Below are 14117 nucleotides of genomic sequence, written 5' to 3'. Positions count from 1 at the left end.
GACCAGTGCTTTGCCCCTGTGCTACCCTCTGTGTGTAAAGGAAACGTAATTTTCTGCATAGGTTGAAATTCACTGAGTAGCTACCAAGCAGGTTTATGCAGGGGTGCCTAAAGGTGAGCAGTGGCCCATGTCAACGGTCTGCTTGGGGGGGATAGGGAGGGGACGCACCCTGTCGGGACCCAGGATTCTGGGCCAGCTGAAAATGTTTATCGCCTCGTGAGGGGCCCATTTCAACATGACCACCCCTGCCCCCCACCCACCCCCTCCTTACAGCAGATGAAAACAGAAGCACCCGTGGGGTGTATCCATTAAAATGGAGACACACAGATGATCACGAGGTGGACATAGATAGCCGAAACACCCACTCCAAGCCCCCCCCCCCCCTTCGGTATACCCCGAGGGAGGAGACCGCCTGAAGGGCTCCAGAAAATGCAGCTTGTAACAGGCAACGCGCACATTTAAAGCCACAAAATGAAATAAATATTTTGCCAAGCCAGAAGACTGAGGCAAGACAGTGTGTAGGTTTTGGCCAACACTACTGCCCCTATGTGCTCTAATCTCACACAATAATAAAAGTACATCTGTAGACACTACCAAATGTTTTTTTTTTTCCTCACCATTTCCACCTGGCATGTGTGCATGATATTTGTGTGGCTGTCGTGCATGGGTCCCTATTCTGTCCCTATCCACCCTCCTCCACCAACTAGATTGGCTTTAGCTGTACTAGTTTGCTCTTGAAAACACTGAAAAGACTGTGGGCCTCATTACACGGTAGGCGGTAAGAGTTTACCGGTACTGGTAAGGGCACCGGTACCGGTAAACCCTTACCGCCTTACTACGAGGTCCCTTTGCGGGACCCGACCTTAATGGCTGGTTTTACCAGCCGTTAAGGAACGGGCCCGCAAAGGGACCTTGGTGCTAATTACGGTACCGCAATTTGAGGTACCGTAATTACCTCCTTCCCCATTCCCATTGAGCCCTATGGGGGCAAAAATGGGAATGGGGAAGTGCCTTGGTGAATGGAGAATTACCGCCCCCGCTCACGTTGGAGTAGGGCGGTAATTCCGCCATCCACCAAGGCGGACACGGTAAAATACTGGCTGCAACCATGGCGCTAATAGCGCCATGGTTACCGCCTACCGTGTAATGAGGCCCTGTGTCTCGCTCCTCTCACTGCTGTAAATTAATAGATCTTCTTGGCGGCAGACAGGGCTCCGGTTTTATTTTCACCAAGACGTTTTTCTCTATATAAAAAAAGAAAAACTCCACCAACCCAGAAACAGGATAGGTGTGTTTTTCTCCCACACACAGACTGCATTTTATTTGGTTAAAAGAAATACAGCTCAACAACAACATGAGTGTGCATGACGGTTACATAATTCAAGTCGAAGAAGTTGAAGTATACTTGAGAAAAAAATATGGAACAAGTTACTTACCTTTAACTGTTCTCCAGCTTCACATGCTCATGAATATTCCCCCGTCGTCAGGCCGGGAATCCTCAGTAAAAGAAAAAACAAACAGTTTCACCTATAAACCAATCACTGAGCTCTCGGTCATATTGCCTCCAGCCAATTATTGCCCTCTACCTAAGCCCCTCCTCTGGCAGCCATCTTCCGATTTGGTAGCACGTAAAGTGGCAGTATGACCAAGAAGAGCCGCAGATGGGCAGGAGGGAGGGTTCGCATGTGAATCCATGCCAGACTCATGCTGGAGAACAACAGTTACAGGTATGTAACTTGTTACTTCTCCTGCATGGGCTATGGCATGGATTCACATGCTCATGAATAAATAATACATAGCAGTACAGCATTACACAACCAAGGGAGGTGGCAAGGCTCAATCGAAGCAATTACTCTTACCTCTGGAACAGGTTCACCTTCAAGCGAACAGGTTGCGTAGCACTGCTTGGCCGACCCTGGACTCCTCTCTGGAATCCCTGTCGATGCAGTAGAATCTTGTGAAGGTGTGCGTGGACCTCCACGTAGAAGCCCTGCCGATGTCCAGCAGGGGCACACCAGACAGGAACGCCATCGTCGCAGCGATCGCTCTGGTGGAATGGGCTCTCGGACCTCCGGGCAGCGGTCGGTTTGCCAACCCGTGACACTGGTTTATATAGCCAGAGAGCCACCTGGAAATGGAAGCGTTGGACAAAGCTTTCCCAGGGTTCACAGGACCAAAGTTCACGATTAGTTGAGATGTCTTCCAGAAACTCTTTGTGCATGCCATGTATAACTTCAGAGCACGCGCCACATCCAGCAGTTGCAAAGTCCTTTCACCCGGCAACAAAGGTTTCAGAAAGAACACGGGCAACACCAAAGGCTCGTTGAGGTGGAATTCTGATGGAACCTTAGGCATGAAGGAGGGGTGCGTCCGCAGCACCACCCTTGTGTCGTGAAAAGTCAGATAAGGACACTTGCAGGACAGGGCCTGGATCTCACCCTCTTGGCAGAGGTGATGGCCACGAGAAAAGCCGTTTTCCACGAAAGGAACGAGAGGGGCTTGATGCTTAGGCTCCAAGGCCCTCCCACCCCCATCAGCCTCACGTTAATTTTCCACGCCGGGGCAGGCGCCTTCACCCGCGGGAATGATCGAAAAAGTCCTTTGAGGAACTTGACTAGACGGTGTGACGAAAGAGAAGACCGTCCCTGAGACCTGGTGTAGCGGGAGAAAGCTGCCAGATGCACTTTAATAGGTGTGCGCCAGCCCCACCTTGGTCAAGAATAAGTATGGAAGCATCTGCAGGGCCGTGACCCTCGGAGGATTGATCTTCTGCATCTGGCACCATATTGCGAAACGTTTCCACTTGTGCCCGTAGCACTTAAGAGTTGATGACGCTCTGGCCCTGGCAAGGACCTCCATGCAGTACACCGGCAGCTCGTACCCTCCGAAATTCTAAGGCTTTAGGAGCCAGGCCTTCAGGTTCAGCGATCCTGGGTCGTGATGTAGGATTGCACCTCCTTCTCTGGCGAGCAGATCCGCGACCACTGACAGCTTGACCGGGCGCAACACTGACAGGCTGAGAAGATCTGGGTACCAAAACTACCTCGGCCATCCCGGGGCGACGACTATCAGCCTGCATTGGCACCGTTTGCGATGATTGACTCTCAGCAGGAGAGGCAACGCGTACAGGAACAGGCCTTCCCACAGGAAGGAAACACGTCTCCTCCCCCATGCTCCTCAGCGGGTGGAACCTGCTGGCGAATCTCTGGCATTTGGAATTCATTGCCGTTGCAAACAGATCGATCTGGGGTCTGACCCGTCTGAGGAAAAGGCTGTCCACTTGATCTTGTCGAAGTTCCCACTCGTGGCAAGAGCACAGTTCCCTTATTACAGAGTCGGCGATGGTGTTCTTGACTCCCGCCAGGTGAAAGTAACGAGGAACATCCCTTGGGTGACAGCCCAGTGTCACAAATCCTGCGCCTCTCTGGAGAGGGCTGGGGGGATCTGGTGACACCCCCGCTTCCTGATGTAGAACATCGTGGTGGTATTGTCTGTGAAGACCCTCACCACCTTGCCCTTGAGGGAAAGAAGGAACGACTTGAGGGCCCAGAACACTGCCCGCAGCTCCAGGACATTGATGTGGAGATCCCTTTCCTCTGGGAGCCACAAGCCTCTGGCGTGGAGTTGTCCGGTGTGGGCTCTCCAGGGAAGCATCCGTGGTGACAGTCTCCTGGTACCGGGGGCTCTAGAAATCCGTGTCCCCGGCGATGTTGGTGCGCACGCCCCACTATCTTATCGCTTGACGGAATCCCTTGTTGAGAACAATCTTTTCTACGAAGCTTCTGGACACCTGGACCTACCGAGCGTCCAGGAATTCCTGAAGGGGTTACATCCGCAACCTACAGAGTCGGATCAGGTAAATGCACAATGACATCATGCAGAGTAGGGACTTGATGGTCCTTACCGTGGAGGTTTTCAGAGCCAACAGCCATGGCATCTTGCCCAGCACGGCCGCTATCCTCTCTTCCGAGGGGGCCACCAGGCAGGAGACCGTGTTGAGCCTTGCCCCCAGGAACAGCCTGTTCTGCGATGGTATCAAGCGCAGGACTTTGGATAGTACACGGAGAACCCTACATACGTGAGCAGCGGGACGGTCATTTCCTTTTGTTCAACGGCTACTTCCCTTGACTTGGTACGGAGGAGCCAGTCGTCGAGGTACAGGTACACATGTATCCCTTGTAGACGCAGATGGGCCGTCACTGGTGCCAGGCACTTTGTTAACACCCTGGGCGCCGACTTCAGTCCAAAGGGAAGGGTTTTGAATTGGTAGTGCTTTGCCTGTACAACAAAGCGCAGGAACCTCCGATGCTTTTCGTGAATGGGGACTTGAAGTATGCATCCTCCAGATCCAGCGACGTCAGGAAGTCTCCTTCCTCCAGGTGGCTGAGCATGTGCTGCAACGTGACCGTCCTGAATTTGTGGGACTTGAGGTACTTGTTGAGATGCCGTAGGTCACAAAAGGTCCTCCAGCACCCGGTCTTCTTCTTTACCAAGTAGTATCTGGAGTAGACTCCGAAGCCCCGGAGTCACTTTGGAACCAGCTTTAATCACCACGTACTTCCTGCAGGAGCGGAGGGATTTGCTGCTCTGACGGGCCACCGGTGGTATCCACGGACACTTCTGCTGGAATTGTAGAGTTTGTCTGTGGGCGAGAGCGTCCAGCACGCATCAGTCGGTGGAGATCTTTTCCCACTCGCTGACGAAGCTCGCCAGCTGGCCTCCCACAAGGGTGCATGGGTGGGGGCCCCGCGTCCTGGCCAGTTCAATCTTGCTTCGGGGCCTGCGTGCCGCCTTGGGAACGACGACGACGGCCACTTCCATAAGCCTTGCAACAGCCCCTGTAGGCCTCTTGGATCGTGGAACGCGAGGGTTGTTGGTATGAGGATGATTTCCCCCCCCCCACTCCCGCCAAAACCCTTCGACCTGCTGGATTACCCTCCCGAGGCACGAAAGGAAGGACAATGGTGCTGAAGCGTGCCAAAGGCACAGGCTGTCTCCCTTTGTGTCTTAATGGCTTGCAACGATTCGTCAACAGCCTTCCCAAAGAGGTTGTCCCTGTCTAATGGCATATCCAGAACCCTCGTCTGAACTTCCTGGCGAAAGTTGGTGGCTTTCAACCAGCTACGACGACGGAGGCAGACACCATTCCATCTCTCAGAACCTCATGTCCGCGATGTCCAGGGCCACGGTGATGGCATGTTCCGATGCCACCTCAATCTCCTGCAGGATTTCAAGTACCTCAACCCATTTGTCGTTGGGGTGAAATTCCAGCAGCAGGCCATCTTATACCACAGCTACCTGTTGTACCTGGCCAGGATCGCAAGCGCATTTGCTGCCTTGACCATCGTCGCCATCGAGTAGATCACCTTCCTACCCACAGCATCCAACTTCTTCCACTCGCTGTCCTGGGAAACGAAGGCTGAAGATGAGGGATAAGAAGACTTTTTCCTTGCAGCTGCTGAGATCACTGAGTCCAGGTAGGGCTGCGGCCGTTGGCACTTGGTGCCGACTCCGGCAGCCAGCACTTCTTTTCCAAACGTCGTCCAGGAGAGGCACTGCCAATATGGTCTTGCATTGTTGGCAAAGGAAACCTTCCTTGGTCTCTTCTGGCGTCAGCTAGAAGAGCTCAGATGCCCGGGCGACTATGGTGTGGAACGACCCCACTTAATCCAGAGGAGAATCCCTCAGCGGCAGAGAAACGGTGCCGCCACAGTCATTGTCGGTAGTCGCCGTGTCCGTCCCCGTATCCCTGGGGGGGCAGGGCATGCGCAGCAGTTGATGAGGCGGCATCGGGTGCCTTTTTCTCCTCTTGCTGGCGGCAAGCCCGGTGCTGGAGGTGCCATCGGCATTCAGTGTGGAGAGTTGAAAGGATGTCCAGCGATACGTCCCCCATGGGAGGTGTCGGACCGGGGGTGGTGGGGGGCTGGGAGTGGATCAGGGCCCAGCACACACCGTGCCTAATCTGGGCACCCTTTCGCCATCAAGGATGACTTTGCTTGGACCACCTGGGCCTTCAGGGGGCAGGCCGGACACCTTTCCCTGTCCAGCTTCTCCCGCAGCTTCCCTGGGTTACCCAATTTCCTCTTCGAAGAGGAGCTGGAGACTGGAGATGGAGGCAGACGGTGAAGATGAGCTTGCTCTGCTCATCGTGGGACCCGCCTGTGCGGCGGCCCCAACGGAAACTGACTTGCCGTGCTCGTCTTGGGCCCCCACTGATGGAGTGCCCTCACAGGACTTAGAAGCCCGCTACACGGCCGGTCCTGGGTGAGGCATTCCCCTGCTTGCCACACGGCGTAGAGGCCTTGGAGTTGAGCCATGCTGCCATCCTACTGTGATGATCCCTGCGTTGCGCTTTGAGAATCCAAGGCAGATCTCGCAGTCCGCTTCCCTGTGGTCTGGATGGAGACAGTAGAGGCACTGGAAGGGCTTGTCCTCCACAAACACGTTCCTCAATCCACAGCTGGAGCAGAGCTTGAAGAGGGAACCTCCCTTCTCCTCTGACATGGTCCGGCGTGCTGTGTAGGCCCGATGGACTTCTGGAATCTTCGATGAAACTCTCGAAGATTCTTGCCTTTGAGGGGCATTGAAAGACGCCAACAAACGGATCCACGCTTGCTAGGCAAAGGAGCACAGCGCCTCTATTTGACAAAAATAAGAACTTTTCATCGAAAAAGCACGAAAACATAGAAAAGCTCTCGGAGCAAAACAGATGGACTCCCAAAACTTGAATGTGTGGTAAAACAACAAAGATGGCTATCAGAGGAGGGGCTTAGGGAGAGGGCAGTCATTGGCTGGGGCAGTATGACCCAGAGCTCAGTGATTGGTTTATAGGAGAAAGTCTGTTTAAGTGAAAGTGAAACTGTTTTTTCTTTTACCAAGGATTCCCAGCCTGACGACGGGGAATATTCATGAGCATGTGAACCCATGCTAGACACCAGCTTGAGATATAAAGATTCAGTCAAAATATAGTCAATACATGGCAGCTTTCCTTTAACTGTTCCGCTGCCATGATGTGTGTGTTCTAAAAAAGCAGACATTTCCCATTTTGGGAGCACAGTTGATGAGGTGGCTCATAAAGTAGCCGTTCCTGCCATTTTGTTCACGTCCCTCCGAGATTATATTTATTAACAGGCTGGTGGCAGAGGGGTGAACATGGTGGCAAGTCGTTTGACGTTAGTTAAGCTAAGCTTCAAAAGCACCAGCAATAGATCCATGCCTAAAAGGTCAAACTGGATTGTCAACATTCAGATGTTAATAAAATTATTCATTTTAAATTAAAAATGAACTCACTTTATACAAATATAGTGATATAATACAAAATGGTTTCACATTGTTCAAAATTACCTTTTGAAGACAACCGCCCCCCCATACCCCTCCCCAGCCCACCCCAACACAGAATGCGAGTGGACATACTTGGATCTGAATATACCGGGGTGGTTGGAACAAAGCCATGCCAGTGTTGCCCAGGAACCTTTGTGCCATCTCCCGGGGTTAAGAGGAACAGGACTTTGGGGTCCACAACTAACTGCCGTACCAGAACGTATGGACACACAAAGTGTCTACGAGCAGAGGTTGTGTTTGTGCAAATGGTAAATAAATAACCCAATTCCCACTTCACAAACATTACAAAGAGTACAATTAATTAATTTCAAGTTTATTAGACAATCTGGTGTTTGTCATGATTAGAAAAAATAGAAGAACGAGATAAGTTATTTATAAATGGTACAATTCATTGCCTCAAGTGACTAAGGCAAACCTCTTTCAAGAAATAGGTATTTGCATCAGAGTCCATTCATTCCACAGTTACATTTCCATTTGCCAGTCTACCGCAAAACCACAATGTGGACATTTTTAAAAGTGTAATAGCCATCACGTGGATAATAAATTGCAGCATATTCCTTACTTTTGTAACCCAATGCGATTTTAGGATCACCAGTTGCAATCAAAAAATCAATAAAATACTTTGAACTTGATTTTCTAGATCATTGAAAATGTTCTTTATTTACAATGAAAGTAAATAAAATTTGCATAAATGTTTTCTCAGATGTCTGGTTTTGGAATTGATTGTTAGCAACTTAATGCATTTTCGTTTGAACGGTCACAGATCACTGTGCAAACCGTGGGTGGACACATCCATGGTCTTTCTCAGGAAATGATTCAGTACATCCTTAGCGATCATTATGTTCTGGTTTATTGTTCCTCAGGGTTTCCTCCATTGATGTAACGAGAAGTTTAAGCAAAGCGTTTTCCGTTAGGAGGGTTTCAGAGGCATCTGCCAATTCTTCAAGCTTTTCTGCTATCTCTCCCAGTTGCTTTGTCTGGTATTCGTACAGAGCCTGCAAATGGTTTTTGTGAAGGAGGAGAGCTCTGTTGTTTTCTTCCAGTGTTTGCTTCTCGATTTTGAGTTTGTGCTCATCCTTCTGTGCCTCTGAAATTCGAACGGCAAGAGTGTCTTGTGCCTGACGCAGAGCAACAATTTCTGCCCTCAGTCTCTGAATTTCACTCTCCAAATGCAAGACTTGACCATGTTCCGTTGGGCCTTCCTTAGGTCTGTGCTTCATTTCGGGATCTGAGGGGTCGGCCACGGAAGGTAGGGTCGAGTATTGCAAGATGAATCTGAGTAAATTGGGAACTGTGATTTCCAGGTCTTCTGGGAACTTCACACTTTTGTCTTTCCTAATGAATAGAAAATAGAAGTGAAGGAACCAATTAAAGGATGTACGGCCAAAACATGTTGGAATGAACTTTTGTTTGATTGCCTTTGCACAAATCCATGCAGGAAAAATCCAATAAGCCAATAGCCTACTAACAGAAATACATTCGGTTAATTTCTGAGTTCTAGGTACCATTGGGCCTCATTCTAAGTTTGGTAGTAGCCTTGCCGGTAAAACCAGGAGGCTACTGGCAAACTTCCAAAAATTTCCGGCGCCCGCGAATGGCCAATTACTGGGTCATTACGGCCCTGCCGGACCCGGTGATTGCCCATTCGCAGGCGCCAAAACGGAATGCTCCCCATTCCCATTGAGCCCAATAGGGCTCAATGGGAATGGGGAGATCAGATGCGCCACCATTTAGAATGGTGCCGGTGCATCCGACATGCTGTGCTATGACCTGGCGGGCAGAAAGGCACCCACGAGCACAACTCGTAGTTTTTCGGTCCGGGAACTACAGTACTGGCAAGCTTACCGGTACCGTAGTTCCCGGACCGGCAAACTTGTAATGAGGCCCATTGTCTTTGTTTTATACTCTTCATAATTCACGTTTAATCATTGACAATTTACATGCATGTGCATTTTTTTTTACTTTTATTCACACAATCCCTTGGTTTACCATCAGTTCAATCTACTGAAGTTAAGCAGTCAAAACGTTCCTCTCCTGGAGTTGCTGGGGTGCATACCTTAATGCAGCACAGAGTGGAAACCTTTCTCCACGGGCAGGCATGGACATCTTGGTGGAGGACTGATAACTTTAAACATCTTTAAGCCTTTCGATAGCTACACATCACGTTTCACACTGACCAGGTTTTGATTATGGACCAACCCTCCTGCCCCATCTATGAAAGAAGACCTTCCATCAGAGCGACCATCTCTGAATGACATCCTTCTCCTCCGGTCCCAAACCAATGGTTGCCCCATAGTCAGGGTTTTCAGTATGAGCATGCCTTTCCATGTGTTTCTCTAGGTTCCAATCTACATCCAACGAATCCGTGAGGGGAAACTCTGCACTAAAACATGAGGCATTTGTAGGGAGATGGTTCTCGTGTTACTAAAATATTGTCAGGCACCGTTGTATGTTCTCTCCTGCACGCAGAGCACCCACAGAGACATTCTCCTTCCCCTGAGCCCCCGAGAGGAAATCCCGGTCACCTAGAACCAGAACGAAATTTCACCCATACTGCCCTTATTGATTACTTAAAACACTGGTGATGTTATTTCTGGTACATCTGGGAAACGTGCTTTCAGGTCTAGATGGATAAGGCAACCTGGGTGAGCTTTTAGCCTGGAGCCTCACCTCCAGCTCATACTAGTGCCCGGTGACTGACCCGTTAGACAGATATCTGCTTCTCTGTTCTACTGAAGAAGCCAATGTGGATGAGATGAAATGGTTCTTCAGCGTAGACTAAACTGATGCCCACGTAAGCAAATCCACATGAATATGTGTCGGCACAATGAAACGATTCTCTAGACGCTCACTCCCCAAACCAGTACCATTGGAAATACAGATCCCATTGCAGGGGCCATACTCTCTCACCTGCTGCACTAGGACAATGCATGAAGCCATAAAATCCAAAAGACGTCAGTAATTTGAAGCTGGGTTCTCTTGGAAGATGGGACAGTCTTCCCAACCTGGAGATCCATTTAATTTGTGATGCCTTGGATCATATTTGAAGGAGACAGTTTAGACTTCAAGTGAGGCGATAATTCCAGAGAGTGAATAAGGATGTTGAAAGCCAGTTCTGACAACCTGGCCTTGATGAAAGTCTTGTCCACAAGGAAAGATTGGAGCTTCTCCCTTAAGTGCACCGCTAAGACCTTTATAAAGACCAGAGCGTGATGTCAAGCTGGAAAGCCTATACTCAAACTGCTATTGTACCACTCGCGTGACGAATTGCAGATACCACCACCCCCCCAAATTAACATGTACAGGTTTGGGGCAATACACATCTCGGCACTCCAAACACACCTATCGGTCCTCCTCCAAGATGGGGCATATAGAATCTGAGCCAAGGCCACCTTCCTGAAATACTTTCGCAGGACTTTATTTCAGCAGGCAAAGGTCAAGGCTGCTGACGACCTCCCGCGTCCCCACCCACACACTACTTGAGGATAAGGAAGTGCTTTGAACATCAGCCCTTTTCAAGCTCCTGAATCGGAACAATCCTGAGGCACTCACTTACAGGTGATCTGCATCCCCCTGCAGTAATGTATAGTCTCTAGGGAAGAGGGAGGCAGGGGATGAGCATTCATGGAATGGGAGGCAGCAACCAGACAAAACGTTCTTGAATTACTCCTTTCCCAATGCTGCCTCCTGCACTCCAAAAGAAACTGATGCTCACTTTATTTAATGGGGTCGATGGCCCCAAAGGCATGTTTGCCCCTGCTGGAGGAATGCCCTTGACTGCGGCTATTGAGGGAACGGTTTCTGTCTATATGGGGGGGGAAGTACTGTCGCAGAAATTGAAACTACCTACATGGTTGAGATTTTGAAGGGATAGAGTAGACCGACCCAGACTCTAATAGTTATAAAAGTCTTACGTTTGTTATGCTACGGATTCATTTGCCATAGATATTCTCTATAGAAGGGTATATCATGCAATTTATTTTGAACACCCATTGCAATACAAGTGACAAAAACGGATCCCAGAGGAGCGCAGCATTGGATCCTAGGGTGCACTGCGCTGTCCAAAGGAGGAGCAGGGTTGCCACAGCAGATGCTGGAACATTCTGCTGAAAACGTGTGCTGTCTGAAAGTTGTGGAGAATGCCATGATTTGGAAAGGTACCCTTTATTTTCTCCGGTACCAAAATCACAGTTAAAATAGTGCCACCTTTTAGAATCCAATGAGTAGTGGCACCAGGCAAGTTCTGCATTCAGAGATTGCACTGACAACACTTTTGCCGTGAACACACACCAAAGCAGGGAAGAAGGGTAACGGCCCTAAACTTGGAGAATGCAATGAACACCTTGGTAACATGCTCCCAGGTGGCCTTAGCATGGAATGAACTGCAGATATCTACCATGGGCCATGCTCAAGCAGCGCTAGTATGCATCAGGCATAGGCCGCATGCAGGCCTTGAACTCCAGAATTCTTTGGAGACAGATCAATGCATACACCACAAAAGAAGCCTAGAGATAATGCAGGTCGCCCTCGGTGTAGGCATCAACACTGGTATTCCAGCACCGAAGGTCCGGTTTTGTTCTTGGTTTCCAACATGGCCATCTTGTACATTTTACCTGGAAGTAATTGGAGCCTATAGGATTGTGGTAGGTGTCCAAAGACATTCTGATGGGGTCCTCTATTTCTGTCCCATGGTTCAGAGTACCCCCCTTTACTCCCAGCCCTCTCTCCCAACTAAGTTTGGGATTTACCTTCAGTCTAAAGATTCTAATCGCAAATAACCTAATTTGGTGTTTAGTTTCTCAGAATACTCGTTTAGACCAAAAATCTGACCGAGCTTCCACATTAACAAAGGCATATGCACAGAGAACGTTTCGCAATTAGAATGTGCCAAAACATTACACAATCCAACTGCTCTCAGAGAAGGCTGTTTGAACTATGGCATATAGAAAAGCGGAAAAGCAGCCGAGATGAGAAAAATTAACAGTACTGGAAATATCTAAAGCAGAAAGCTGGGTAGCCGTCATGCGATCTCTAGCAGTGGAGAGATGGCTCGAAAGGAACAAGTTACTTACCTGTAACTGTTGTTCTCCAGCATGGGTCTGGCATGGATTCACATGAATATTCCCCGTCGTCAGGCTGGGAATCCTCGGTACAGAAAAAAATCAATATCAGTTTTGTTTCTGATCGGTCTTTCCTAGTAGTAACCAATCACTGATCTCTGGGTCATATTGCCCACAGCCAATGACTGCCCTCTCCCTAAGCCCCGCCTCCGGCAGCCATCCTCAGATTTGGTAGCACGTAAAGTGGCAGTATGACCAAGTGAAGAGCCGCAGAGGGGTAGACGGGAGGGTTCGCATGTGAATCCACGCCAGACACATGCTGGAGAACAACAGTTACAGGTAAGTAACTTGTTCCTTCTCCAGCATGGGGTCTGGCATGGATTCACATGCTCATGAATATAAGATTACATAGCAGTACACACATGCACAAACACGGGAGGTGGCAAAAGGCTCAACATTAAGCAACTCTTACCTCCTCACCAGGCCCTTCAGGTGAACAGGTTGCGCAGCACTGCTTGGCCGACCCTGGACTCATCCCTGGAATCCCGATCGACGCAGTAGAATTTTGTGAAGTTGTGCGTCGATCTCCACGTAGCAGGCCTGCAGATGTGCAGCAGGGGCACACCAGACAAGAACGCCGTGGTAGCAGCGATCGCTCTGGTCGAATGGGCTCTCGGATGGCCGGGCAGCGGTCGGTTTGCCAACCAGTGACAGTGCATGATACAGCCGGAGAGCCATCTGGAAATGGAAGCCTTCGAGAGAGCCTTCCCTTGATTCACAGGTCCAAAGTTCACAAAAAGCTGTGACGTCTTCCGAAAACTCTGTGTGGTCCACGTAGAACTTCAGCGCTCTAGCTACATCCAGCGAGTGCAAAGTCCTCTCGGCCAGCGACGAAGGCGACGGGAAGGAAACTGGTAACACCAAGGGCTCGTTGAGGTGGAAGTCCGACGGCACCTTGGGCATGAAGGAGGGATGCGTCCTGAGCACCACCCTCGTGTCGTGAAAAGTCAAGTATGGAGGCTTGCAAGACAGGGCCTGAATCTCTCCCACGTGCCGTGCGGAGGTGATGGCCACAAGAAAAGCTGTTTTCCACGATAGGAACTTCAACGGTGCCGTATGCATAGGCTCGAAAGGGGTCCCCATGAGCCTAGTCCGCACCACGTTGAGCTCTGACGCCGGGGCTGAGGCCTTCACCGGCGGGAATGAGCGGAATAGTCCCTTCATAAATTCCTTCACCAGGCGATGAGACCACAAGGACACCCGTCCTGTTGTATTTGGAGATGGCAGCCAGATGTATCTTGAAGGAGGCGTGAGCTAGTCCAGCCTTGGCCAACAACAGTAGGTACGGCAGTACTTGAGGGGCCGTAATCCGTAGAGGGTTAATCTTCTGTGCCCGGCACCAGACAGAGAACCTCTTCCATTTGTGTCCGTAACACTTGAGAGTTGAGGATGCCCTGGCCTTTGCAAGAACCTCTCTGCAGTCGGCCGGTATTTCGTATCCCCCAAACTCTAGTGCTGCAGGAGCCATGCCTGCAAGTTCAGGGACTTTGGGTCGTGATGAGGAATGGCGCCCCCCTTCTCTGGAGAGAAGATCCACGTCCACAGGCAGTTTGACTGGTGGGGACGCCGATAAGTCCAGGAGGTCCGGGAACCAGATCTGTCTCGGCCACGCCGGTGCGACGAGGATCATCCTGCACCGGGACCTCTTAAGCTAGT

The 14117-nt window shown here is 50.2% G+C and overlaps 1 protein-coding gene across 1 annotated transcript in view; it reads right to left on the bottom strand.

The window, feature by feature from the left end:
• Positions 1-7633: 7633 nt before the first annotated feature.
• The window catches only part of TXNDC11 (thioredoxin domain containing 11), a 1034390-nt gene continuing 1027906 nt past the window's right edge, over positions 7634-14117 (bottom strand). Inside the window, exon 12 of the mRNA XM_069647793.1 lies at positions 7634-8676. Within this exon, the coding sequence (XP_069503894.1) occupies positions 8169-8676 (508 nt within the window). The 3' untranslated portion in view covers positions 7634-8168. The remainder of the gene's footprint in view (positions 8677-14117) is intronic.

Source organism: Ambystoma mexicanum, chromosome 2q, assembly GCF_040938575.1.
Source record: "Ambystoma mexicanum isolate Mex_15411 chromosome 2q, UKY_AmexF1_1, whole genome shotgun sequence".
Lineage (NCBI taxonomy): Eukaryota > Metazoa > Chordata > Amphibia > Caudata > Ambystomatidae > Ambystoma > Ambystoma mexicanum.
Note: the sequence above shows the minus strand (reverse complement) of the source record. Positions and strands in the feature narration are given on the sequence as shown.